The following is a 27,194-nucleotide window of genomic DNA, read 5'->3' as shown; positions in this document are numbered from 1 at the left end:
ACCCCTTATAGGGGTCCCCAGACCAGGGGAGACAGGCACACAGGTGCAACCTCCCCACAAAATTGGATCCGGCCCAGTGCCCAAACTGCCAGATTGGCGACAGCCCAGCTCCCACCAACACTCCTATGACTACACCCAAGGAAGCAAGCTGTCATGGATGCTGTGAAGCCAAACATACTGACCCCTGAGAGGTGCACGCCATCCACCTGAAAGAGGGCTGCCTGTCTGACAGAAATGTCCAGATGCTGAAGGCACACACAGGCCCCCACCCCTTCTGGTCATTTTTGGACTGTGCAATACCATGTGGAGCTCCAGCCTCTGTACGGAAACATCCTGCCACTTAGGGGGAGATGCCTTCCCCCCCTTCCTTCCTGCTGCTAGCTGTGGTGGAGGGTCAGCTGTTCTGAAAGGGATGGGAGTTGCCATGGCCCCGAGGGCAGGAGGACCTAAGGTGAGGCCCAAAACAGCGATCACAATTGTGTTCAAAATTGCAGCAAGCATGCTGGCATTTGCCTTGGTTATATTCCCAACGCACCCGCCAGGTCGTTTCCCTCCTGAATGCCCCCTTTGCCACTATGACTGGCTCTGGCCTGCCCTTGATGTGGGGCCCTACAATCAATAACCATAAGTTATCATTAATCAGCTTCCAATTGGGTTATGTGGCTGAATTTCCCACCCACCCACCCTAATTATGAGGGGGGAAACAGTCCAGGTCATAATTTCTCTTCCTAGCACTACATGTGTTATGATAGATGATGTCCCTAAACGTGAAGCCCTTCATCTATTGCCCTATCTGCTAGTCTTATTGATCATTTGTAGAATGATTTTTAATATTCCAGTCAGAATTTCCCAGGGAACGCAGCAAAACATTTCCAAGTCAGTTCAGGGAACACAAGGCTTTTTACAATAGGAAAGCAAAAAAAAAAAATTACTGCCAAAATCTATAAATGCCTTGAGATAAACATTGACCCAATTGCTGTAAATCCATGCATGCAAAATATCCACTTCAGTTTGCAGTAAATAAAATATACAAAATATATTAAGCAGTAAAACACAAAGGCAAAACACAAGAGCACAATTCTTACCATTTTAGTTTGGACATACCATTTAATAGTTCATTACAGATCAATGATTAAATTGTACAAAATACAAGATACTTGGTATTGTCACTTTTTATTATTACTGAATAACAAGATAACAAGGGTGTTTTTAAGCTTAAATATTTCTTAATGTCAGTGGGAGGTAAATGCACTTTGTCATGTGTGTGCTATCTAAAAAGAATTCTTCATTTCTTACATTTTGCTATTATATATTCATCTTTTTGAAATAAAATTTATTAAAGGAATTCTAGGGGATATGGAAGGGTAAGGTATAGCCCAATCTCATCATGTCTTGGAAGCTAAGCATGGTTGGTACGTGGATGGGGACCACCAAGGAAGACTTTACAGAAGATGACAATAGCAAACTGCCTTTGCTTCTAACTTGCCCTGAAAGCTGCTTCCTGGGGTTGCCATGAGTAAGTTGCGACTTGATGGCACATACATAAATACATAAAGGAATTCCAATGCACATAATGTATGAAGTTGATCTCACTCAAATCAACCTTGGTAGAAGAAATTATATGAAGATAATGAATTTAGGAATGTTTGGCTCCAGTGGCTTCAGCCACCACCACCACCCACCCACCTACCTAGGGTTGCCAGCTTTGGGTTGGGAAATACGTGATTTGGGGGTAGAGCCTTTGGAGGGCAGGGTTTGGGAAGGGGAGGAATCTCAGTAGGGTATTACTAAAGCTATAGAGTCCATCCTCCAAAGCAGCCATTTTCTCCAAGGGAACTGATTAACTGGAGGTTAATTGTAATAGCGAGAGATGTCCAGGTGCCACTTGGAGGTCGGCAACCCTACACCCACCCCCAGTAATAGCTGTGAGAAGCGAAAATGAGGGCATATGGAAGCAAGATTCTAGGAAGAACATAACTGGGCTTTCCCACTAGATTTGTTTCATGTAGCAGTGGGAGCTCATTCATTGGCTGTAATTGTAGAACGATTTTGGAGGTCATTAATTCATGGGGTCACCATAAGTTAGAAGCAACTTGATGCCGTATAACTGCACACGAGGGAGGGGGAAATTATTAAGATGCCTCTGTAAGATTTTTGAGAGTATATAACAGGTCTTTGTCAGTAGTAACGCCAGCACTGTGAAACTCACTACCACAGCAAGCCCATCTGAGCATATTAAAGCGCTATAAAGTGTTGCTTCTGTCTCAGGTTTTTCCTTGTTAAGTGTTTTATTTTTCTTAAGGTTGGCTCACTGTCTGACATCCTAATTCTTTATTGTTTTATTGAATTTATAATTGAATTTTACTGTTCCACTGCAACACCACCATTAGTATTTCCAAACTAGGTGTGGTGTAAAAGAGGCTTTGAATGGAAATCACAACTAGCAGCTTTACTGGTTATATTGGCAGGTAGGTTATTTTCCTAGAAAGGATGCAAAATATGGACAAGGAGGAGTTTTGAAGGATGATGTAGGAGTAAGGGAAAGGACCTTGATATATATTTTGACTTAGAGCGTGTGCTGACAGATAAACCCTCTGTGCCCTACCAAATTAGAGGAATACTCACCATTTAATATATGTTTTGATCTCTGTCTTACATTTTGTTCAACTATATATTGTGTTGTTTATGTATTCAAATTGTAAGCCTTTCAAGGACAGGAAATACTCACATCCGCTCTAAGCCTTTGGAAGTAAGTGGGCAGGTTAGATATCTAATTCAGTCATTGTCATACATGCAATGCAATCTGCTTTATTCTTCCTTTTCAGACTCCTGAACAAAAAATAGGCATCTGGTTAAAATATGTTGTTACTATATTATAATACTTGATGCTTTCCACAGAGTATTGAAGAAGCATTATCCCTCTGTAGTTTTTTTTTTTAATTTATCTACCTGTACTTTATCAACTAGATTGGTTTCAAAAGTTCTAAAATCCATTCAGCTAGGAACATGTCATTATTAAGATACCTAGCAGCCCATTCCTTTCCTTTTGGCAACCGGGGACGGCGTGGCCAAGGCGCCATCACAGTGCCTCCAAACCCATTTCCCAGCCACAGAAAGCCTTTAAAAAGCCTTTCGCCAGCTTTTAAAATTTTAAATAGAGCATTTTGAGAACAGTAAGGCTGCACCTGCAAAAAAGCAGGCGCAGCAACGCCATTCTCCCCACCAGCGTGCCGGGCCAAAAGGGGACAGGAAGCTGCCTACTGGAAGTTCCCCCCCTGGTGCCCCCAAGGATTCTGGCACGGGCTTTTGTGCCGGTGGGACGCCGGCGGAAGGCCCAGTGCCGGGAGGACGGTGTCTGGGCCTCTCTGCCAGCATCTGACCCATCCTGGACAGCGTAAGTAATGCCGACACCGGCTCAGGGGGCCTGAACACCGGCGCAGCCCTTTCCTGGCCTCCAAAGGACTTTCATCCTTGGAGGTCAGGAATGGGCTGCCCACCTATCTAAAGTGGGTTTCTAGAGTATTTTAAATGGCTTTTTGGGTAATAGGTATTTGTTTCTTAGTTGCCTACACGTAGTCAAGCTATTGAACTTTTGGTAAAATGCTACCATGTTAATCCTGATGCAAATTGGAGACCGATTAAACCACATACTGTACCTCTTTATTTGAGGCTGATTTTTTCACATAAATCAAAATTTCATTAAGTTCATCACTGATAATCAGTGTTGTGTGCAGCCAATCTAGTAGAAGAAGAAGAATTGGTTTTTATATGCCGACTTTTTCTACCACAGATGAACTTAATCAGTGGAAACATTGTGCAATCATTTAGTCATTTTACTCTAGATTTTCTAACAAGCATTTGTTTCTTCTTGCTGTCTTCCCCTCCTTTGTTAGATGGAATGGGCAGAGTCCTTGCCCAAGATGTTTATGCAAAAGACAACCTACCACCCTTTCCAGCTTCAGTAAAAGATGGTTATGCCGTCAGAGGTAAGTGCTTATTATTTTTCCCATTAAGTGGATTTTTGTAAATTCATCTTTAAAGTGGATTGCTTGCTTACCTAGGCTTGGATGTACCAGTTTTTTTCCCATGGCAGAAGAATTTTTACCTGCAGATTGTGACTTTCTCACCTCCCCCTCCACTGCAGTCCTAAAAGACCTCTGAAATTCTGTTCTCAGCTGGCATTTCAGGGGACATGATGTGCTGCAGAGAGAGGGGAGAAAGTCACGCTCATTGGGCAGAATTTCTGCCCACAGAAAGGTTCTAGTGGATCCAAGCCATATGCTATACAGAACAGCAAGTCCAGCGATGCCCAAATATCAGGGAATATACTATTTATTTATTTATTTATTTATTTATTTTATTGGGGTTTTATATTATTTATCATTGTATTTACCATAGTATAACGTATTTATTGGACTGGAAGTAAATCAGTTTCACTTCCATTGTTCTTCTGCTAGAGTTCCTTTAGCTATTTTGTCACTGTTAGTAAGGACAAGTGGGGAACCGCAAGAAACTTGCGAAAGCAGCTTTCCCATTCCCCCCCCCTTTGCTTCCTTCCCTTTCCCCCTACTTTTCTCAGTTTCACTCTTTCTCCTTCCTGCCACCCCTTTTCTTACTTTCTCTCTTCTCCATGGCTGTCACTTTCTCTCTGTCTTTACCCCACCCCATCACTCTTTTTCTTTCTTTCTGTCCCTCATCACCCTTCCAGCCTCCCACCTGTTTTCTCCTCTCCCCCAGCAGCAGTGGTTGCAACAGCTCTCCCGGAATCAAAATAGATCTCCCAACTACAGAGATTTGGGGGTGGAGCCTTGGTAGGGTGAGGTTTGGGGAGGCAAGGTTATAATGCCATGGACTGCCCCCTCCAAAGGAGCCATTTTCTCCAGGGGAACTGATCTCTGTCATCTGGTGATCAGTTGTCATTCTGGGGGATCTCCAGCCCTCACTTGGAGGTTGTAAACCCTAGTTCCCCTGGAGGAAATGGCTTCTTTGGAGGGTGGGGTCTATGCGTACCAATGTACAAAGAGAGAGTCTTCTGCCTGGGTCTGAATTACTCTAGCAAGCAAGATTTTCAGGGCTTTCATGTCCAGGGTAATTTGGTGATGAAAGGCCTGGGAGTCCTAATTTTAAAAGACTTTTAAGAGACAACAATAGAGAATTTAGATTCCAGAAGACTGAACAGGCATCTCTCTAAAATCTTCTGAGGATGTTGGTGGTAACAGAGGGCAAATTAAAAATTTATCTTCCAATATTATAACCTTTTTACAGATACCTATGGCGTGGGGTTCATTGCACCACAGGGTCCATCATGTATCATGTCAGAGCACTAACTCATTAAATGGCTCGGTACCGCATGTTAACAGGAAAGATAACTGTCCTCTTTATATTAAAATAATCAGGAAGCCTCCACAGCAGCAACTAGTGCCTCTTCTTCAGCTGCCACTTTCCTCTCCCCTGCCAAAGCACTGGCAGGGACTGGGAATGGACAGCAGGCCCTCTCCTACTGCAGAGCACCCATAGCAGATGGGGCAATAGGCCTTCAGCTCATCCAAGCCAGCACCTCTCACTATGCTAAACCAGGAGACCCTTAAAAGTACCAGCTCTGAAAAGGTGAATCTCCAGCACCACCATTGGTCTCGGCCATGAGAAAGGATCCCCAAGGCAGCAGAGGGGGCAATGTGGGGATTCGTTAGGCTTCAGAGGGTAGCTCTCCCTTTTGCTCCCCCCTAATCATTATCAGCAGGGCTTCACTTCACCCAGACCTGCCTGGCTGCATTACTCAGAAAGTGCTGAAGGACATTAAACAGGTTCTGAATGAAAAAGGTGCAGAAAGGGACGCACCATAGACAAACGTTCTATGATGCCTTCTCATCCCCTGCCTACTACTTCCCATTCGCCCCTCCCAGTCATGTCACAGGATGACTTGCCCCTGAGGCTTCTCAAGATGCCTCTAACAGGGGACATCCAAGGTTTCTTTGCCATCCAGCCCTGACTCTCACCAATAGTGTTTTTTTTTAATCATATTTTAGAAGTCTAGGTTTTGTTTTTTCCAAAGCAGAAGTAAATAATAGTGTTTTCCCACCAGACACATTTTGAAAGGTCATGGCATAAATGATCAGTCAACTGAAAAAAGAGAAAAAATGCTCAGGGTCTGTGAAACAACATAGTAAATGCTTTTTAAAATGAGTTAAATTCATAAATCTGAACTCTAGATAATGAGAACTTGTAAAGAATGTTTGTACTACAAAATCTTAAAAAGGAATTGAGGGCACTTGCATTGTTACATAAATCCACATATGATTACTACTTTATATTGCACCTCATGTGTGCACTAAATTTTGGATACAAAAAAACCTCACATTGTTTATTTTATTATTATTTATTTGGTTATTATTTGGTCAGGGTTCCCAAGGCAGCAAACTTTAAAATATTAAAGCATTTGAGATATTAAAAAGCATTTAAAATACTAATATTTATTTTAAAAACTAAAAAGTAAATGAAACACAGTGTAAACACAAAGATATAAACACATAGACCATTTTTGCATGTTAATTAGCAGCGCGTTCCAGGCTGAATTGCCCTGCGTATTTTTTCGAATTGTACACACTGAACCGTCATTCCAAAAGTGACTGCGAAGCCGACGCAGACCTGCTTCGCATTACTAAAGAGCCCATTTAACGCGATCTTTGGTGTTTGCTGTGAAGAATCCCCCTCAAGGAACCATGCAAAATAACAGCAGTGCGTTAGCTGTGCGCATGCTAATTGCTATGCAAACAGGAACGAAGGAGCAGGCAAGTGGGGGGTGGAATTTCTCCTTTTGTGCCGGGACCGTGAATAGGCATTTTTAAAGTTGCATTTTAAAAAAGAGTGAGCATCAAAATTGACCATGCAAAAATGGCCATACAGTGAAATAACTATAATAATACCAATAATCCTATCAATTCTGAGTTATCTACAGTTATAATTACCTTGCTGCTGTATTATCTCGCAGCTGCTGATGGACCTGGGGATCGTTTCATCATTGGGGAATCCCAAGCTGGTGAGCAAGTGAGTGCAATATATTTTTTTCTTTTCTCGATTTTAATATCAGATGCTTTTCTTCATTTGTCATGAATACACTGGGTTGGGTCTAAGGGTTCCCTTCTGCTGACTGAGACTTCCTTTGGTGGAGGACAATTCCTCTCTTAACAGAAGGAAATCCTTAGATCCAACTCAGTCATATAATTTATGAAAAAAATGCAGTTAGGTTCCTGCTAAACGAAGAGTAGCTATATCAGTTACTTATGTAGAATTGCTTAAATGGCAGAGGCTTAGACTATAAAATTGATCAGGTGCCATAACATGGTGATAGAGACTGTTACACCTCTGGTTAGATGCATTATTCATTGGTTTTTTTAGGTATTCATAAGATCTTTATCCAGGAAACAAGCATTATTAATTTTTTTCTTACAATTGTCAATGGTTCAATGACTATTCACTAGATGCAAAAGCCATCTATGGATGCAAACTCTTGAACTATTTTATGCAACTGGATCTACAGATACAAAGTATAAGAAGAAAATGTCTTGCATAGATGTCTCAGTGGCTAACTAAGTTTGATCAAAGAGGATGGGAACCGAAATGCCTTTTATGAAAATAACATACTCTTTACTGAAATTTGCTTCTTCCGTTATTCCAGAAATATTGTACTTGTTCATTAATTCCCTGAATTAAACTGTAACCTCTATCAGGAACCTCTGAGGAACCCGGCCTTAGAATCCACACACCAAAGCAGCAACCCATGTGGTGCCTTCAAGGCAAAGACTGCTGCTCCATTGACTTACTGGGACTGACCCTTTAACAGCCCACTGCCTGCCAATTAGGTGGAAGGTGGTCTTGAGCCACAAATGAGGAGATGAGATGAGTCCCAGCTGGGATGTGGAGATGCCAGTAGCTTTTCACCGAAATGACTTAGATTCCATGTGAGTTTCAGAGGGCTGGGTCCTCTAAAGGGACAGGCCCATGACCTTTCATAAGGCAGAGGGAAATTGGATGAGGAGGACACTTTTCCTCTTGCTCCTCAGGCTGTACGGAACAGGAGAGAGAGGCCTACTCAGTCTGAGGCCTGTGGGAGAGTAGTGATCCCTACTGGCAAGGATCCACCAGACTTGGGCAAATAATTTACAGCCTCTAAGAATTAATTTTATTATATAGCCAGTTGCCTTGTGTGAATGTCGGTAAGGCCTATTCATACATCGGGTAATACATGATGGTAGGACAGTCACCAATTTTTGGTGGCGCAGCCTCGCTTTGTGAAATAGGACATTCCCCCCTTTTATTTTTTTAAATTCTTTTTTTGCCTCCATGGTGGCCAGGAAGCCTCTGAGGAGATTGGCACAGCTGCGTTGCTCCTGGCAGCTGCGGATCTCCCCCCTCCCCTTCAGGAATGGGCTGCAAGTGTGATATGCGAATTGAACCATTTTTGCCTATATGTATCTGTGGGACAGCCCTAAACACAGCGTGGGTGAACAATTTTCATACTATCTCATCACTGATACTGTATATTTTGTCCAGCATGGGACTAGTGCTAATAAGCAGTGTGCTAAGAAATTAAGTTTCTGTATTTCAAAGTACATTTTTAGTGTTGCTAATTATTTCTGCAGTCTTGTGAGGCTCTCAGATTTCCTCTTTCTTTTTTAAAAAATCAGTTGATATTGTGTGGTATTTTTCAGCCGACTCAGACTGTGATGCCTGGTCAGGTAATGCGAGTTACAACTGGTGCTCCAATACCCTGTGGTGCTGATGCTGTGGTGCAAGTGGAAGACACAGAACTCATCAGGGAATCAGATGATGTGAGTGATAATAAAAATGATGCATAGTAGTGTCGCTGTAAGGAGTCATTTTGCAGTCTACATTCCCAGTTGTGTGGCTGTATATACTTCAGAAATACACGTTTGAAACACAAAGCACTGTATACTTATTACAGTTTCTGTCACCTAAATTGAATTGGTATAATTTATTTTGTTTTTCATTGGGTTGAGGGAGGGAATGATAGGGATCAGTGTGAAAAGGAGAGAATATTTAGAGAGAGATTTGGGGCTTCTAGGAGAGAGCTGGAGTTGTATCACTGTAAATACTGCAACTTTCTAACGCTTATTCTGAATTACACAGATCTCCTTCCAGAGTGCTAAATAAAGATTTAGCTTAAGAGAAACTGTTTCCTTCCTTCAGGAGCTTCTAAAAACACTTTTTAAAAGACTTTAAAATATGTAAAGGTATTGAAATGTAACTGATTAATAAATCAGTTTAAAATTTAAAATTGGTTAACAGCTATATAATATCACTGGTGGAAGGAGACACACACACACATTCATGCATTCTCCATCATTATGTTTGATGATCACTGAGCTGGTCACAAGCAGTTTTAAGTCTTAATCTGTCTTTCCTACAATTCCCTGCTCCATTTTTTTATAAAGCAAATACAGAAGATGTACCACAATGGAGAATGAATCAGCTTTCTCCTGCATGGCAGACTCAGGGCCACTCCTTTCAACAAATTTTTGAAACTCAAAGTTATGTTTGGATCTAACAGTATGCTGTTTAAGATCATACCATAACAAAATTTGAAATTCATTCATATACTGTGCAGACCAATAAATAGTAGCTATTTAATATATGTTAATAGGTAAGAAGTTATGTTTGTTTTTTCTTTAAATACAGGGCACTGAAGAACTTGAGGTGCGTATTCTGGTGCAGGCTCGCCCAGGCCAAGATATCAGGTTAGTGAATTGCTTGTTTCCACGCTTGCATATTGGTTTTGAAAATAGAGATAAATCAATTGAATGTGGTTTGGTGTGAATACGTTTTGAAATCTCATCTTGTTAGTTGTTGGAGACTGATCTATTAACTTGACTACATTTCAAATATATTCCATTTTGTGTGCATTTTCAGACCTATAGGACATGACATTAAAAGAGGTGAATGTGTGTTGGCCAAGGGAACACACATGGGTCCCTCAGAAATAGGTCTCCTAGCGACTGTTGGGGTAACAGAAGTTGAAGTTAATAAGTTTCCAGTGGTTGCAGTCATGTCCACGGGGAATGAGGTAATAAAATATTGCTAACCAAACTTTTACAAGTCTTCTACAAGCATGGCAGTACTTATTTCTTTATCACATTTATATCGAGCCTCTTTTCTGAGAAACTAAAGGCAGCGTGCATTATTCCATTCAGGCCCTGACTAGGAAGTCTCACTTAGCTATAGCAAGGTTGTTGCACCATATGCTTTCAGGCCATGTCCAGGAACTAGTTTTAGTTTGACTACTGTTGTCACTTTATATGGACTGTTTCCAATATTATTGACACTTAAGAGTTTTTTTTTATGAATAATCAAATTTAGGTCTCTCCTGTTGGATTGATATTCAGATTCAAAATGTATGAGAAAACAAGTGAACAGCCCAGAGGAGTTCACACTTTCGGTCCTTGATTTTTTACCCCTATTGTTCACATAGACCGCGAACACTGGGGATTTTTTTGTTGTTCCATGGTTGCATACATTTGGATCTCAGGATTCTGAAGTTCTGGAAGAAGCATACCAGAGTGCTGCAAAATAGAACAAAAATTACTCATATGCTGAAAAGCATTTCTTTTTTTCTTTTTTCTTTTCCTCAATAATGTTTTGCTGTACTATAGAAACAAAATATAATAAAATTCTGTTCAAAAGTTGCTTGTTGCGTGCTGCAGTTCTTACATTTCTAATTTTTCAACAAAGGACTGTTTTTGAAAGTGCCTCTATTGCTGTTTAGTACTTTATATTGTAACCCATGGCTACATTGATTGGTGGCTGGCAAGCTGATGTTGACTAGGAAGAGATAAAATTCTCTGTGCAGAGATTTGGATTTTTTTTTTTTATAGAACCACTCCGTTTGGTATGTATATAGGTTCAAAGGTGAAATTGTACAAAAATAAGAATGGTGGTTGCTTGGATTGTAAAGGAAAACATGGGGCAACAAGCAAGGATGAGACATTTATGGTCAGGAAAACAGCTGCTATTGTTCAAGTTGGGAACTGACAAATTTCTGTAGAGGATCCCCTGATGAAACAAATTGCAAAACGCGTAGGGATCTAGAAGAGCTAAATAAACTTTCAACCTTGCACCCTGCTCTCCTTTGTCTTTCCCAGAAAACTACAGTACAGTGTTTGCATCATTGACAAAAAGTGCTTGTTAAGCAAAGGTTCAGACCATCCTTCCCTCTATATCCCCCCTTGTTTTTGATTCCATTAGGTAGCAGCAGGCTCTTGGTTTTAAGAAAACGCCTATTCATTATTTTCCAGTTTATTGAAAAGTAGCCCGAACCACAGGGCTGTATTTTGATTCATGGAAAATACTGCAGCCTTGTTTTTTGTAAATCTCCAAGAACGAGAAATTAGGGTCAGCCACCAATGAGCAGCAAGCCTTTTCATAGGGGTGACAATCCCACACAGATGTTACAGGAAAGCATATGATCTCACAGTTACTATGGAATGAAACAGCAGAAATAATAATCATGACCCAAGATATTAACACTGCAATCCTAGGCAGAGTTGTTCTAGTCTAAGCCCATTTATTTCAGTAAATTTAGATTACGGCAACTGTGCATAAGATTGCACTGTCAATATCATATGACACTAAACTGTTACACTGTTTCACAGAAGCTACTTTCTAGTAAAGCTAGTATAACAAAGAAATCATTCTAATACATGAAACTTGCATCCTAATAAAATGACCTTTTAAAAATTAAAACGACTAGCATTTTGTTTCCTAAATTCAGCTGAAATTTAAACATGTACAAAATAGATGCTTTTATATTTGATTAGCTGTGGTTGAATATTCAAGCATTTTATTTTATGGCTGTATGTGTAGCTACTGAATCCCGAGGATGACTTGTTACCAGGAAAGATTAGAGACAGTAATCGTTCAACCCTTCTAGCAACAATTCAAGAACATGGATACCCAACAATCAACCTGGGAATTGTGGGAGATAAGTATGTACTACACCTTCATAGCTTTTTGATTTGCCTGCTGAAAGGTTAACATTTTTATTTATCTGATATTATCTGTCACCTTTGTGCAAAAGATGATTGCCTATTTTTGGAAGGCATAGATGAATATTAGTTTCCTGTTTGACCAGTCAGTTCACTATCTAGCAGCTTCAGCCTTATACACACAGAAGTTATTCTCGTTATTAATTTTCCTCAGCTAGTTTGTATGCACCAGAATTTTCTCCAGACAGAAGGGATTTCCATCGACAGAGTGAAACTTTCTTACCTCCCAATGCAGCAGAAAAATGCCCCTCAAAATGGTGCTCCTGAAGCCCTTGGGAACTCTTCCCCCCCCCCAGGAATGTCATGAGGGTGGAGGGAATCAGCAAAAATCCCCTTGTTCCATCCTCTGCTAGATCCAACCCATTACATCTGAATCTGTGGGAGAAAGTCCATTGCCATCTAACCAGATGGAGGACATATTTCTGTCCATCATTGCTATCGTTGACATCCAGGCAATGCAGTGAATCCATATGTGTGAATGAATCACGGAATACACTAGGCACAGGAACTAATGGGGGTTCATTTAAACTTTGCGCAGGTTATGAACTATAAATGCATTACTTGTTAAATCACATCTTTCCTTAGGATCTAAGAACTATACAGAGGATGAAAAGTTGTTGAGTGTAGACTGGCAAAAGATATAAATGGATTCAAGACAACATAAAAAGCATCCACACTCACTTGATTTTTTGCTAATCTAATTTGGTGAGTTAATTTTTCCAGCAAAGCTATATTCCACACACACTTTTTGTTTGCCTTCAAGTCACGTCTGACTTACAGCTACTCCATATGGTTTTCAAGGCAAGAGACGTTCAGAGGTGGTTTGCCATTGCCTGCCTCCATTTCACACTCCTGGTATTCCTTGGAATTCTCCCATTCAAATACTTGCTAAGGTCGAGACTTGAGAGTGTGTGACTGATCCAGGGTAACCCAGCAAGTTTTCATGGCAGAGTGGGATTCAAACCTGGGTTTTCCAGATCCTAGTCTGACACCTTAACCACTATACCACGTTGGTTCTCACACACACTTATACCACATATTACTTGTCAATATCTACGCAGGGCTTTCTCCTTAGCTAGATTTAACATATTACTGTCAACTCTATTAACCGAACGTTATCAGGGTGTTCCCTTCTCTGTCAGACTCTGTCCCTGTTCCAATGAAGAGGTTGAAACTATTCAACATGTTTTCTTCCGATGCCCTTTATCAATCGCTACATTTAAAAATGTTAAATCCTATTTTAATCCAGATTATGAGATTCCCTAATTACCAAATGGTTCTCACTCTTAATAATCAGGATTATAATATTACAGAAGCTGTGGCTAATTTCCTTGTCGGTATGATTTTAAAATATCTGTTCATCTTCATGGTCTCTGTGCAGTCCCACATGGGACTGTGCATGTACAGGCCAACCACAGAGAGGAGAATTTCAAGAATCTAGAGTTTTCTAAGCTGCTGGAGCTCCCTCTGCCTCTTGTCCAGAGCTGGTATTTCCTGCCCAAACCAACAAGTGATGAGGCAGGCAGAATGCTCCTTCCTCAGTCTTCTCTTCACCTCCGTGAGAAGGAGTGTTATCCAAGTGTCATTCTTTGTGAGTTTTTTTCTCAACTGTTTCTCGATCTTTCTGAAGAAATGCCTGCAGCACAAAAATGGCCCAGTCTTACAATCATTCTTCTTGTCTGTTTTGTCTTGGGGAAACCCACACTACATCAACCTGCAACGTATGCAGGCAGTTCACACCCAAGGCCAGACATGATAGAGCCTCTCGACTGAAGGCTTCCCTTTTGGAAAAGGCGCTAGTGGCTAGTGGAAGATGTTATCGAGGGTTTTCAGTTTTCTCAATTAAAGTTTATCAGCTTATCATGATGAGGTAGATGGGACCTCAGTTTTTTCAGCCCCTCAAACCAAAAGGTTCCTAAGAGGGTTGTTTAATTTGTACCCACCTCCCTGTGTTCCAACACACACTAGAGCCTTTTGTTGGTTTAGTCATATTTAATGTATAAACCCTTTGAACCGTTGGCTACAACTGACCTGTCTTTCTCGCCTTACAAAACAGTATTTTTATTGGCCATTACTTCAGGCTGGAGGGTGAGTGAACTGGCGTCCCTTCACTGGGACCCACCATACAGTAAATTCCATAATGACAAAGTAGTCCTTAGGACAGGCCCTTCCTTCCACTCTAAGGCAGTTTCTCAGTTTCACCTTTCCCAAGACATTATCCCATATTTTTCCACACCCCCACATCACATATGGAGCAACAGTTGCACATTTTAGATGTTAGAAAGTGTTTGTTATTTTATTTAGACTGCACAAAAGATTTTTGTAAGTCCATAGCACTGTTCATCTGCTTTGCTGATCACTAAAAAAGGGTCAGTGTTGTCATCACAGTCCATTTCTAGGTGGGTGGTGGCAGCTCTCAGGCAAGCCTATACCTCCAGTAACATGGATTGCCCATTCCAAGTAAAGGCCCGCTCAACCAGAGCACAGGCCTCAACAGCAGCCTTCAGCAGCAATGTCTCCCTCAATGACATCTGCAGGGCGGCCACGTGGTCAGCAACATCCACATTCATACGGCACTATGCCATCATGTGTGATCCAGGAAGGAGGCAGCTGTGGGAAGGGCAGTGCTACAGTCACTTTTCCGTTGACCAGCCCACACCCTCCTCCATGGTAAGTGAACTTGCTACATTCCCATGTGGGACTGTACAGAGACCACAAAGATGAAAACTAAGTTGCACTTACCTGTAACTCCTGTTCATCAAGTGGTCTTCTGTGCCGGCACGCATCACTCCCTCCTATCCCTATTGTGGGCTACTCTGTGTCAAAGAATTTGTCTTTTCATAGTGGCAAAGATGGGACTGAGGGAGGAGTGTTCTCCTTGCCCCATCATGTGTCGGTTTGGCCAGGAAACACCAGCTCCGGAGAGGAGGGAGAGTGCGCTCCCACAGCTTGGAAAACTCTAGATTCTTGGAATTCTCCTCTCCACAGCTGGCCTGCGTATCCGCTTAGCTTGTTTGTAGGAGAAGGTAAGTCCTTGTGGTAGCAGCCAGCTGTATTTTATTCCCTTGTTTCTCAATGTCTCAGCAAAATCTTTATAGATGGCTCTCTTTTCAATCAGGTGACGAGGAATGTCTTTGAGAATTATTAACGGTGTATCATCTACACTTAGATGATTCTCCAAATGAAGTTTCATAATGATATTTTTAATCCTGATGTCAAAGAAGGAGACCAAGATCTCTCTAGCTTTTGTTTTCTGTACTCGAGTTGACAGGGGGATTCTGTGTATCTTGTTTATTGAATCATTTAATTCTTGTTCATTTAAATGAAATATATCAGCAAGCGATCTTATGATGGTCTCTCTGGTACCCCCTAGTCTTTCAGGCAAATTACGTATGCGCAAGTTAGATTCTCTCTGTTGCAGGTCCAAAACAGCTAGTTGGTCCTTCACTCGCTCTTCCTGGAGTCGTATTGCTTCAACTTGTTGTGCTTGAGATTTCATGTCTATTTTAACTCCTTTCAGTTCTTCAGTGTTGTTTTTAATTAAACGTTCCATCTTATTCATTCCATTTTTCATTATTGTAATTTGTTCTTTTAATTCCTTGATCTCATTTATCATGCCATCAAATTTTTGAGTTATAATTGAAGTCATTTGTATAGCTGATTGTTCTTGTTGAATGGAAACCTGTTCAAACTTCTTCTTTAATAATTCAGTTTGCATGGCCAACATTTCCTGTATCTTTTGATGATGACTTTCCATGATTGTCTGTGGCTTTTGTATTTTCCAGACTAGTAAGTTAAATACAAGCAGGCAGCTCAGTGCAAAAAAGCTACTAAGTTGTTAGAAGGCTCTGACTTGGCTTTGGTGCTTGTTCCAGGAAGTATACAGAGAGTTGTAAGGCTGTGGGCTTTCCGTCGCTCCCTTTCTATGATTAAAGAAAGTAGGATTTATTTTGCTGCTACACTGAGCGGGGCACATCCGGCCCAACAGCCACTAAGGTTTCCTGTCTTCCTAGAGAAGCCACTTCCTGAATGAAAATGTGGCTGGAGGACTCTCCCAAGGTAAAGGAATGGAAAATCGAAAGCGAAAGATTTCTCCTCTCCCCTTCCACGCCGCAGCCGCCGATTGATAACTATTTATGCCACTCAATTCTTTCCAATTGTTTTGTTCGCCTGCTAATTCAGTTTTTAGTTTAATTAAATAGTCTTTTTAGTCAGAAGATCACTTAGAATCCTGGGTGGAGGGGTGCAGAGTCTTTAGCCGATTTTAAAAAGTTCCAGTCATTAAGAATCGGATTAGTTGACAAAAGGAGTTCATGTAACTTACTCGGATGTTGGAAATCGGGGTTCTCTGTTATTAGCTTGTTCGATGTTTGGTGAAAGATAGAGGAGAGCGCAGTCTATAGCCATGAAATGTTCGTGGCGGTAGAATTCCTCCTCGGACAGCGGGGCTTCAACCAACCCTCCTCCACATTAAGCAGCTTTTGTGGGAGGAGGGTGGGAGTCAAACCGCTCTTCTTCGGCAGCAGGGGGTTGCCTGCATTCCGATGCACTATTTAGGATCGGAGCCGGGGCTTTTATGGGGGCCCTCGGTTCAGAACGCCTCTTGGTTTCCTCGAGAGATCTCAGGGGACATCTTGCTGGGATCAGCTCTCTACCGGAAGTCATATAGCTACCCAGCCCTTGAAGGAGGTTTCAGCAGGGATCCAAATACTGAGGTAGTAGCCTAAGTATCTGGACAGCAAATGACCCATAGGATAAGGAACTGGTGTGTGTCAGTGGGCACCTAGCATCTAGAGCTTTTAGGTCCTAGAGGGGGAAATTAACTATTCCAGGCTTTTTGCTGATTTGCAGTTTGGTTGGGGGGATGTCCACAAATGGGAGGTTTTTTCTCCCTTGCTCTTGGTTAGGCTATTTACTTTAAACTTTCCCTTTTGCTGTTTTCTTCTTGACAAACTTCAAATGCTTTTACATTATTTATTTATTGATAGTTTTCTTTCTGTGGGTCACATGGATGATTTTTCAGGCGTTTTATTGCAGGGCTCATTTTTGGTTGCTATTTTCAAATTTGATTAATTATTTTTAATGTTGTAAATGGTTTATTCAGAAGCATAATTACAGAGATGGGGTATATTAAATTAAATGTGCTTAATTAAATGAAACAGGCTGACTGCAGCAGGCAGCAAGAGGCGGGGCCAACAGGGCAGCCATGCCAGATAACGGCAATAGGCCGTGGCATCTCTAAGCAGCCATGCTCTCTGGAGGGTGTGGCAGCACATCACAATGCCACAATGCCCCATGAGGAATTCAACTAGCAGGCAGGTCCAGAGCAGAAACGAGCAGGCTGGGAAGGGAGGGGGAGAAACAACTTGGCTACTCAAGCTGACCTGGACACAGAAGGGCCGACTCCTTTTCTTGAAGGGAATGGCAGAGAAGTGAAGCAGCCAGGTGGCAGCAAAGTCAGGGAGCAGAGAAGAGCTGCATCTGACCTCTCATTAGAAGGAGCACATAGAACCCCTGGAGGCTTTGCCAACACGGGAAATAAATGGACTGGGGAAGACTTTAGGGCACGGGCTACAGGGACAGCACAGGGACATGGACTCTAAATAAGAGACCTGTAAGGAACCAGGGTGTGGGAAAGACTCTAGGGAGAAAAGGGGGAGGTTTGGGAGGGAACTGGGTGTAAAAGGGCACTGGTGTTGCATTAGGGTGGCCTATGAGGAGCAGGGTAGGGCACCCTGCTAATCTGGCAAGGATTGCCCTGGTTTGAGGCCACCATAAACACCACACAAAGCATGCTCCCTTTTCAGGATTACTTTTGTGACTCTGCACTATTAGGACTACTGTTGACACTATCATTTGCTGTTTGTTTCTTGCTTATATGTTAAATACTCCCCGCCCCCGATGCAAACCAGCTCTTAGGAGGTATAGTTTTGCCTGTCTTGAGCTTTTTGTTCATTTGATCATTATTTAAACCTGTTGTTATTCTGAAGCCATGTAAGTTTAAAATGGAAAGAGAATTTTTGTAGAAATTCCTCTGTATAAAACATGACATTCTGAATTGCAGAATATTTTGTTTGAACGGTCAGATTCAAAGGAAGCTTGTTTTCCTTTTTTGGTAGGTGGTGATTCATCAGATTTTTCCCCCACTTTAGAGGTGATTATTTCCACAATGATTATGTATGTGTTTATTATGATACGCACAGACATTATGCTTTCAATGGGAAAATCTTTTGAAAAGCCACTACAGTTGTTACAATGATTTCTTTATTATTGTTGTTATCTATTATTAGTAGTAGTACTGTACTCTACAAATTTCAACTGGGCTTCAGTTTTTGAAAAGGAAATACCAGCATAACTCATTTCAATTATGTTTGTGTTAGGATAAAGAGGAATCAGAATGTGCAAATAACTTGGATATTATCAATGGTACAACCAGAATGCTCCATAAAATTTTATATATATATATATATATATATATATATATATATATATATATTTTACTAAACTTTTGCCCACTGTTCAGTTTACCTGAAGTCAGTTATGCATTATCATTGGATGTAATTAAAAAGACAAGTAAACAGATAGGTTATCATGTATGGTGTGTACCCTTGTATGCTAGCAAGCAAGTCTAAGTAAAAATCCAAGTAAAAATCCAAGTCTAAGTAAAAATCCATTAAGGGCAGAATCCAGGGGGAAAGCATGTGGAATCAGTCATGCAACAGAATGACCAAGCACAGCAAGGAAGTTGAAGATTAGGGTACTCAGCAGTCTGGAATGCAGTAAAATTTGAACACTAAACACATCTTGAGGGCATTATTGCAGCTACAGATATAGGAGATGAAGAAAAACGTAGAAAGCATTTCTTTTTCTCTTGAGAAGGGGAGGAGAATCAAGCAGCCAGAGGTGAGCCTGATTCCCACTCTCTCAGTGTGAGTTCCTTTAACTTCCTTAAAAAAAACAGGAGACCTAATCCCAAATCTCCAATGGTTTCATTTATTTGCATTTTTGAGTATTTACATTAAATAGAAGGGTGAGATGTAAATATCGTTAATAAATAAATTGATACTACTAAAAATAGTAACTTTCAGATACATTTTGGGTGCATTCCTGGGGTGGGGGCAGAGCTCCTAAAGAGCCGGCGTGACTCCGTGCCGACACAAGTGCACTTATCCCATCCAGAGGACATTTACGCCAGCGCCTGGGCGGCCCAGAGCTGTGCCTGCCTCCCCCGCCAGCACCGCTACTCCGGGAACTAAATCCCAGAAGAGGCAGCATACGCCAGCATGGGGGGGCAGTCCTGGGGCATTCCCATGGGTAGAGCTGGCTGTAGGCAGCTACCTCACCCCTTTCAGCCTGGGAACACCCCTCGGCAGTGCGGCAGGGCTACAACACCTTTTTTGGTGGCGTAGCCCTGCTAAAGTCAATAAGGCTTTCCCCCCCTTTTTCAATTTTAAAATATTTTAAAATACATGTTTCTTCTCCGCAGCAGCCAGGAAGCTTCTTTGGCAGTGGCATGGCTGCGCCACTCCTGGCCGCCCTGCAACCCTCTCCCTCAGGAATGGGCTTCCTGTGCACAAGTAAAATTTTGTTTTAAAAAGAAACCTGCAAATCACTGTGTGTTGCGACAAAAAAAGAGTGGAATTCCATTTCATACTGAACATGAGACTGCTGCCAAAAATAGCAGCCCCATGTTGAAATCTTCCCCTTTAGGTTCACTCAACCATGTCAGGACTAGGGATGTGCAGTCAGATATTGTCAACCCAGTAACATGACTGACATTTGGGGTACTGGGTCAGGTCAGCAGTATCCAACACCGCTGCTGTCTTCCTGACATGACTCCTTAATCTGATATTATTGGGAGTAATAACATCAGATTCAAGAATCCTGTTGGGGGCGCAGATGCAGATGGGGCTCAGAGCGCCTTACAACGGTTGTCAACGCCTTACAACTGGGTCCCTTAAATTTTAAAAGCATTATTTAATATATGGGAAGACTGGCCTTTGGAGTTGGAAGATAAGGCATGGCAGCAGCTCCACATCTCTTAGAATGTCTAGTCATGCTCATTGTGTAGGCTGAGAACTAGTGAGTTGTTCAAAGCCACCAGGTAAACTGTAGGAACTTGACTTCTTACAACCGAACTCAACATTGTCGCCTCGGTTGAGTAGTTTTTTGTCAGTGTAAGACTTTTGAAGGAGAATCAGGATTGTGCATAACTTGGTATGTTGGAAGTGTCCTTTTAAAATCTAAATGGATCATGGTTAAAAGATATATAAAGCTGTAGCCTCTTGCATACAGCTGAAGGAAACAAACATGCTTTTAACATAGCCCCAGTAGGGGAGTGCATGCCAAAATCCCAGAATCAAAAGTATACACGAAAATTGCTGTTTCAGGTAGTTACTGTGATTTCCAGAATGGTAAACACAAATTCAGGATTCTTAGGTATTATGAAACACACTCCCTTTAAAAAACCAAGGGCAAGAGTCCAGTAGCACCTTAAAGACTAACAAAAATATTTTCTGGTAGGGTATGAGCTTTCATGAGCCACAGCTCACTTCTTCAGATACAGCTAGAATGTGAATCCATCGGTCTTTAAGTAGAGGAACAGTATGTAAATGTGAATAGCAGGCTTGATGGGATTAGGTGTGATATGCAGAAGAGTCTGTGATGTCCAGGGGAGAGATGGGTGTGGAGAAATCAGCATTGGTAATGGGCCATGAATGCAAGGTCTTTATTCAGCCCAGGTAAATGCATTGACTTTAGTTTGAATATCAACTGTAATTCAGCAGTTTCTCTTTCCAATATTCAGCAGTTTCTGGGCTGAATAAAGACCTTGCATTCATGGCCCATTACCAATGCTGATTTCTCCACACCCATCTCTCCCCTGGACATCACAGATTCTTCTGCATATCACATCTAATCCCATCAAGCCTGCTATTCACATTTACATACTGTTCCTCTACTTAAAGACCTATGGATTCACATTCTAGCTGTATCTGAAGAAGTGAGCTGTGGCTCACGAAAGCTCATACCCTACCAGAAAATATTTTTGTTAGTCTTTAAGGTGCTACTGGACTCTTGCCCTTTTTGACTACTGCAAACAGACTAACACGGCTACCCACTGTGATTTAAAAAACCAAGGTGTTTTTCTTGTTTGCGTGCTTACCATGGTTTCTTTGATTCTCCTGATTTCCTGGGCAATGGCATTTCTCCCTTCCAATTGGATCCTCGTAAGAGATGAGGAATGCTCCCAGCCAATCATCATTGGAGGCAAGACCCAGAGAAGGAATGTTTAAGGCCAGCAGCTGCTGCTCTAAGCCAATGACATTTTCTGAAGAATGAGAGACCCCACCCAACAGAATCTCCTTAAATAGTAGTAGTAATTAAGGTATCTCTACAGTGGACACCCAGCATGAAGACATGTATTTCATAGCATTTGTATGGTTGATTCATCACATGCAATCACACACACACACTATTATTATTATTATTTAATTTAACGTGACAGGGGAGCTTTTTTTGCAAAGGAAGCCTTCCTTAGTTTGTGGAAGAAGATAATGGACCACAACAGGGAAAGATGGCAAATGCAGTGTCTTCTGTGAAAAGGGTAAAAAAAATGTTAGTCACTGTAGGAGTATGTAAAAAAAAAAAAAAGATGAAGCCAGGATTTTAAAAAAATGTTATCCTGCTGGGCCACAGCCATTGTCTATCCATAAGAAACAGTGAAGAGAAGTGCTCTGAGGGCAACCTAATCTGTAAAATCAAACCCCTTTGTACCTTCTGCTTTAATTTATGGAATCATTAGAGGGAGAACTATGTTCTGTGCAAATTAGGAGTCATTATCTTTTAGACAGTTACACCAGACCCTCAAATTGGTTCCCCAACTGAAAATTATAATCCCAAAATTCTGGAACTTGGAAAAAAAAAGATTTTAATCCTGAACTAGTACTGTCCTACCCAAAAATCAGTAATGAAAGTGTTCTTCCCAAATCCTGGATCCAGAATTATAAGTACTAGTAGATATTCATTAGACTACCTTTACCTTTTAACCTATATTTCCAATATAAAAAGGTAAAGGTAGTCAGTCCCCTGTGCAAGCACTGGGTCATTACTGACCCATGGGGTGACATCACATCACGCCGTTTACTAGGCAGACTATGTTTACGGGGTGGTTTGCCATTGCCTTCCCCAGTCGTCTACACTTTACCCCCAGCAAGCTGGGTACTCATTTTACCAACCTGGGAAGGATGGAAGGCTGAGTCAACCTTGAGCTGGCTACCTGAAACTGACTTCCGTCAGGATCAAACTCAGGTCGTGAGCAGAACTTTTTGACTGCAGTACTGCAGCTTACCACTCTGCCCCGTGGGACTCCATTATAAGCAGCTTCTTAATTTTATACCTCACAGGGTGTCGTATTTTGAAACAGATTGTAGACACCCATGCTATTCTTTTCAGGATACCCATTGATAACGGTATAATTGTGGGGATTTCTCGCTCTAGCTTAAAAATGTCCAGCATCTCACTTGATAGCTGAAACTTTTGCTTGGAAGAGTTTAGGCTGATGTATTACATTGTAAAAGCAACTTTAGTTTTCAAATAATATAATAAGTACAGTGAAAAATACTTGCTAGTGATTGAGAGATTCAGCTGAGTAAGATGATTAATAGAGGAGAGGACACTCCCAGTGATCCAGGAGAGCCCTGATCTATAGAGAATAGAGCTGGAACATTGCTGTGATAATTCAGTCCCATACGTTCAATCTTGCCGTGCCATGTTGCTTAATTTCCACTTCATATTAACTGCGTATTTCAGTATGAAGATAAAATGAGAAGGTTAACAGAGATGGTTACTGTTTTTAATGAACAAGTTACAGAAATTTTTTCATAAGGGATCAAGAACTTGTATCAGCAAAAATGAGTAATCTAGCAGAGAGCCATTAAAATGAAGGTCAAGTAAAACTCTGTTTCTGTTAAAGTAGTCCCCTTAGATATCCATTTGCTTATTGAACAAAGACATTTGAAACGTTTCATTTTAACTGTACTGTTATGCTCCTAGTTTTTTCTAAGGTGGTAAACCTGTCTGGACTGTATGACTTCAGAATGCAGGTAACATGGTTGAATACTTTTAAACATTTCCCTTCTCATAGAAAACTAATATATCAGGATGCTTGTTGGGCCTTTTCCCTGACATCTTACTTTCTAAGTAAGAGAATTTTTGTATGGAATATCATTCAATCATGTGAGCCCCGACTGCAGTCTGACATAGTGCAGCTCAGATACAAATTTATTACTTCAGTGAGACCTTCAACCTAGTAAAATAGGTTATGCAAGCAGAATGTGCGTTGCTGATGTAGTTTTCCAGACGGCTGTTTCTCTCCACCACCACCACCCCATATATCTATTTCTCAACTATGTCCCCCATCTGGGGATATCTAAATCCATGGATCGGGGCCACACTGACTCTAAACTGATGTTTCTGCAAATTTCAGGGGTCCCCCAGGTTTGCAGAAAAAGCTGACATTTAAAAAATACTTTGGGGTGTTGAAATAAAAAGAGGATAATGAGAGTTTAACATACAAGTAAAAGACTTTTCCCACCAATTCCCTTTTTATTGAAATTTTCTTTTGTTTTCAAAGTTCATCTAGCAGCAGAAATAGTATACAGAGCAATTTCCCAGAGCTTCCTTGGGATTAAAACTACGTAATTTAACAAGTATATTTCTGGTTTAATTACAACATTTACCCCTAATCCTCTTGTCAACATTATAGTTACCATCTTCCAATATTTTTCAGCTCTAATCCATTTTTCACCATATATGTATAAAACCAGTAAGCAGTTCCCCTCAGAACCAACATACATCATTGACTCCTTGGTACATTCTAGCAACCCTAGCAGGTAAGAGATAGGTTTGTAGCATTCTCTCTTAAAACTTAAGCAGTTTTGTAGCATTCTCTCTTAAAAAGTGACTGATAGAGAAAGACATACCAAAAGATAGCAGAGTTCCGAGTGCTACTATCAACCTCATAACCTAAAGGACAGTTTCACTTTTTAATATATCTAGTTTCTGCAAAAGCAAAAATGTCCAATGGTAGGAAAGTGCATAAGACTTTTCCAAGAAGGTGCATAAGACTTTTACAGTCTGAAAGAATCTATTAGTATTTCTGTGGTGATGTTCTGTATCAGGATATGGTATTATTTGAATGTATATGGCTTGTTTGTAATGCTGCTAATTTACAAAATTATTTCATTGTGTTTTGCAAGGTAATTTATCTACAGGTTAAGGTAGGAAAGTAAATTAATGCAATTAATGTTATATTGTTTGATTGGCAGAGGTGACAGAAGTCACAATATATTCAGAAGTATTCTGGCTACAGGCATAGCACATTGAGTTCAGTGTCAGAAATATCTGTGCATATCTTCTTCACTATGCCGATATGCTAACTGTGAGGAATTCTAATTACCCAGGGAAAACTTGGTCCTGTGTTTCATTAGTAACATGCACAGTTCCATAAACAGCATTTTTTAACAGAGCAAACATTCTTAGCAGTTCTATTTTACATAGATGGATTGAGCCAAAAAAATCCAGGATGATAGCAAAAATCAGTGTTAGTAATATGTTATTCTTTTATCTGTCACAAGAATTGTGTTTTGTTTTGCTGTATAATTACTAGTTTTGCTTTGTGAAACTTGATGGTTGAAGGTTATGTAGGGAGAGTTCTCATATTTGAGGGACAGCAAATATTTAATGGATTATCTCACCTAATTGTTCCATTTCATCAGGGCAGTTTTCTTTACTTATCAATAGCTACATGAGGAAAATTTAATACGAACTCAGCCTTTGCCTCACAAATTACCTTACTAATGACTACCATATTTATTTGCATCCCCTTCCATCTGTTGGTTCTTGTGGGTTATCCGGGCTGTGTAACCGTGGTCTTGGTATTTTCTTTCCTGACGTTTTGCCAGCAGCTGTGGCAGGCATCTTCAGAGGAGTAACACTGAAGGACAGTGTCTCTCAGTGTCAAGTGTGTAGGAAGAGTAATATATAGTCAGAAAGGCGTTGGGTTGAGCTGAATCATTGTCCTGCAAAAAGTATCAAAGGTAATGTGCTAATCATTGTCCTGTAAGTATCAAGATAATGTGCTAATGAGGGTGTGGTATGTTAATATGGCTTCCTGTCCTGAAAACCTCCAGACTAACAAAGACTACAGTCAACAACAGCCATGCAGATTAGCTTTGGATTCCACACGTTAACAGATCACTTCAGGATACAATGGTTCCATATTAACATACCACACCCTCATTAGCACATTATCTTGATACTTACAGGACAATGATTAGCACATTACCTTTGATACTTTTTGGAGACACTGTCCTTCAGTGTTACTCCTCTGAAGATGCCTGCCACAGCTGCTGGTGAAACGTCAGGAAAGAAAATACCAAGACCACTGTTACACAGCCCGGATAACCCACAAGAACCAATGAACTCTGACCGTGAAAGCCTTCGACAATATTTTGAACCCCTTCCATCTGTTCTGGAATCCAGAAGAAGAGGCAATTCCCTTTTACTAGTAGCTAGTAGAGGCACATGGAACCTTGCAGGATCAGCTTATAAATACAAAAAAGAGCCCTGCTGGATCATAGCAAAGGCTCATATACTTAAGTTTCCTCTTCCCACAAAAGCCAATCAAACAGAGAGAAATGGGTGTGTGACCGAAGTGATGACTACACAATGACTTGCCTACCTGATGTGAAGGTTGTGGATATCATGTCCTGTACAGATAGATTGTTAGGTGGAGCAGGGGAGGAGTGGTGATCATGGCATATTGACACTAAAAACATTGGAAAATGTACGCCGGAGGAAGCTAAATTTAAGGAGGGTATTTATGTCCAGAATCTCCACTGTAACTTTCTCAGAAGACTGCATGTTCCATGTGCGGAGCTGGTAGACAAACTGAGCTGAGGAATCTCAGTGCATGGATGAGAGAATGGTGATGTGACAAGCAGTTCAGATTTATTAGAAACTGGGCAACATTATGGGACAGGCTGAGACCTGTACGAATAGGATGTGTTTCATTTGAAGTGAAATGGAACCAGTCTATTGGCGCCAGACATTAAAACATTTGCAGAACAGCTTTTAAGGTGACCCAAGGGGGAAAGCTGACAGGAGGGTAAGAGCCTCTACTTTGGGAAAATGCATCAATATTTGTCAGATTGTCTTAAAGAAGGGGTACAGTTAGGGTTGCCAACTCCAGGTTGGGAAATTCCTGAACATTTGGGGGCGGAGCCGGGGAAGGAGAGGGATCTCAGGCGGGTATAGCCATATAGTCCAGCCTCCAAGGCAGTCATTTTCTCAATGGGAACTGATTCAGGCCCTGTATTCTGGAGATCTTCTGTAATTCTAAGAGATTGCCAGGCCCCATCTTGAGGTTGGCAACCCTAGGTAGATATTGTGGCTTCAGTGTTCAGTAGCAAATGCCACCAGCAGAGGAGACAAAGTCAGAGGGGGGAAATGTTCACAGCAAGGACGTTTAAAGGTGGATGGGGTGGTATCAGTGTTTATATACAAATACTAGAAGAGGGAGAACTGGAGTGCATCAATACCATAAGAAGGCATACATGAAGCAGTCATATCTGAAACCCTATAGAATGGGAAGAATCAGTAGGATACAGTCATATCTGGATATAAACTCTACAGGAAGAATAGGAAAAGCTATATTGAGAGTAGTGTTACTCTCTACCACCAAAAAGGGATACTTACAAATTAGAACACATTGGGTGAACAAATTCTTCTGTAGAATCAGTGTGGGTGGAAATTTCAGGCCTATAAACTAACAAGTGCTTAGAGAATATTATCACCCCTTTTACCAAAACTCTGGGGATGATCAGTATTGTAATAATAGGATACTTCAACAACCCTCACATTCACTGGCAAATATCTGCTCAAATCATAACAAAGAAACGACATTTCTAGACCTAATAAATGACTGTGCTTTAGAATAGCTAGTCATGGAGCCAGCTAGAGGAGAGGTGCTCATTTGATCATGAATGGTACCTGGGATCTGATGCAGGAAGTAAAAGTGGTTTAACCGCTAGGGAACCCCTCAAAGATGATGAGGTTAATTAAAAGAAAATTGGA

General features: G+C 41.1%; 1 protein-coding gene across 16 annotated transcripts in view; it reads left to right on the top strand.

Moving 5' to 3' along the window:
* GPHN (gephyrin) overlaps window positions 1–27,194 on the top strand; it is a 321,466-nt gene that overhangs the window by 277,904 nt on the left and 16,368 nt on the right. For 9 of the 16 annotated variants that reach the window (XM_056850797.1, XM_056850808.1, XM_056850803.1 and 6 more), the window contains 6 exons: window positions 3,894–3,986; window positions 6,989–7,044; window positions 8,709–8,828; window positions 9,697–9,755; window positions 9,928–10,081; window positions 11,878–11,999. In XM_056850797.1, coding sequence (XP_056706775.1) covers window positions 3,894–3,986; window positions 6,989–7,044; window positions 8,709–8,828; window positions 9,697–9,755; window positions 9,928–10,081; window positions 11,878–11,999 — 604 coding nt within the window. Of the gene's footprint in view, window positions 1–3,893; window positions 3,987–6,988; window positions 7,045–8,684; window positions 8,829–9,696; window positions 9,756–9,927; window positions 10,082–11,877; window positions 12,000–27,194 lie in introns of all 16 variants that reach the window. The other 7 variants (XM_056850804.1, XM_056850798.1, XM_056850801.1 and 4 more) reach the window with 1 other exon arrangement.

Source organism: Euleptes europaea, chromosome 6, assembly GCF_029931775.1.
Source record: "Euleptes europaea isolate rEulEur1 chromosome 6, rEulEur1.hap1, whole genome shotgun sequence".
NCBI lineage: Eukaryota > Metazoa > Chordata > Lepidosauria > Squamata > Sphaerodactylidae > Euleptes > Euleptes europaea.
This window is presented reverse-complemented; position numbering and strand designations above follow the sequence as displayed.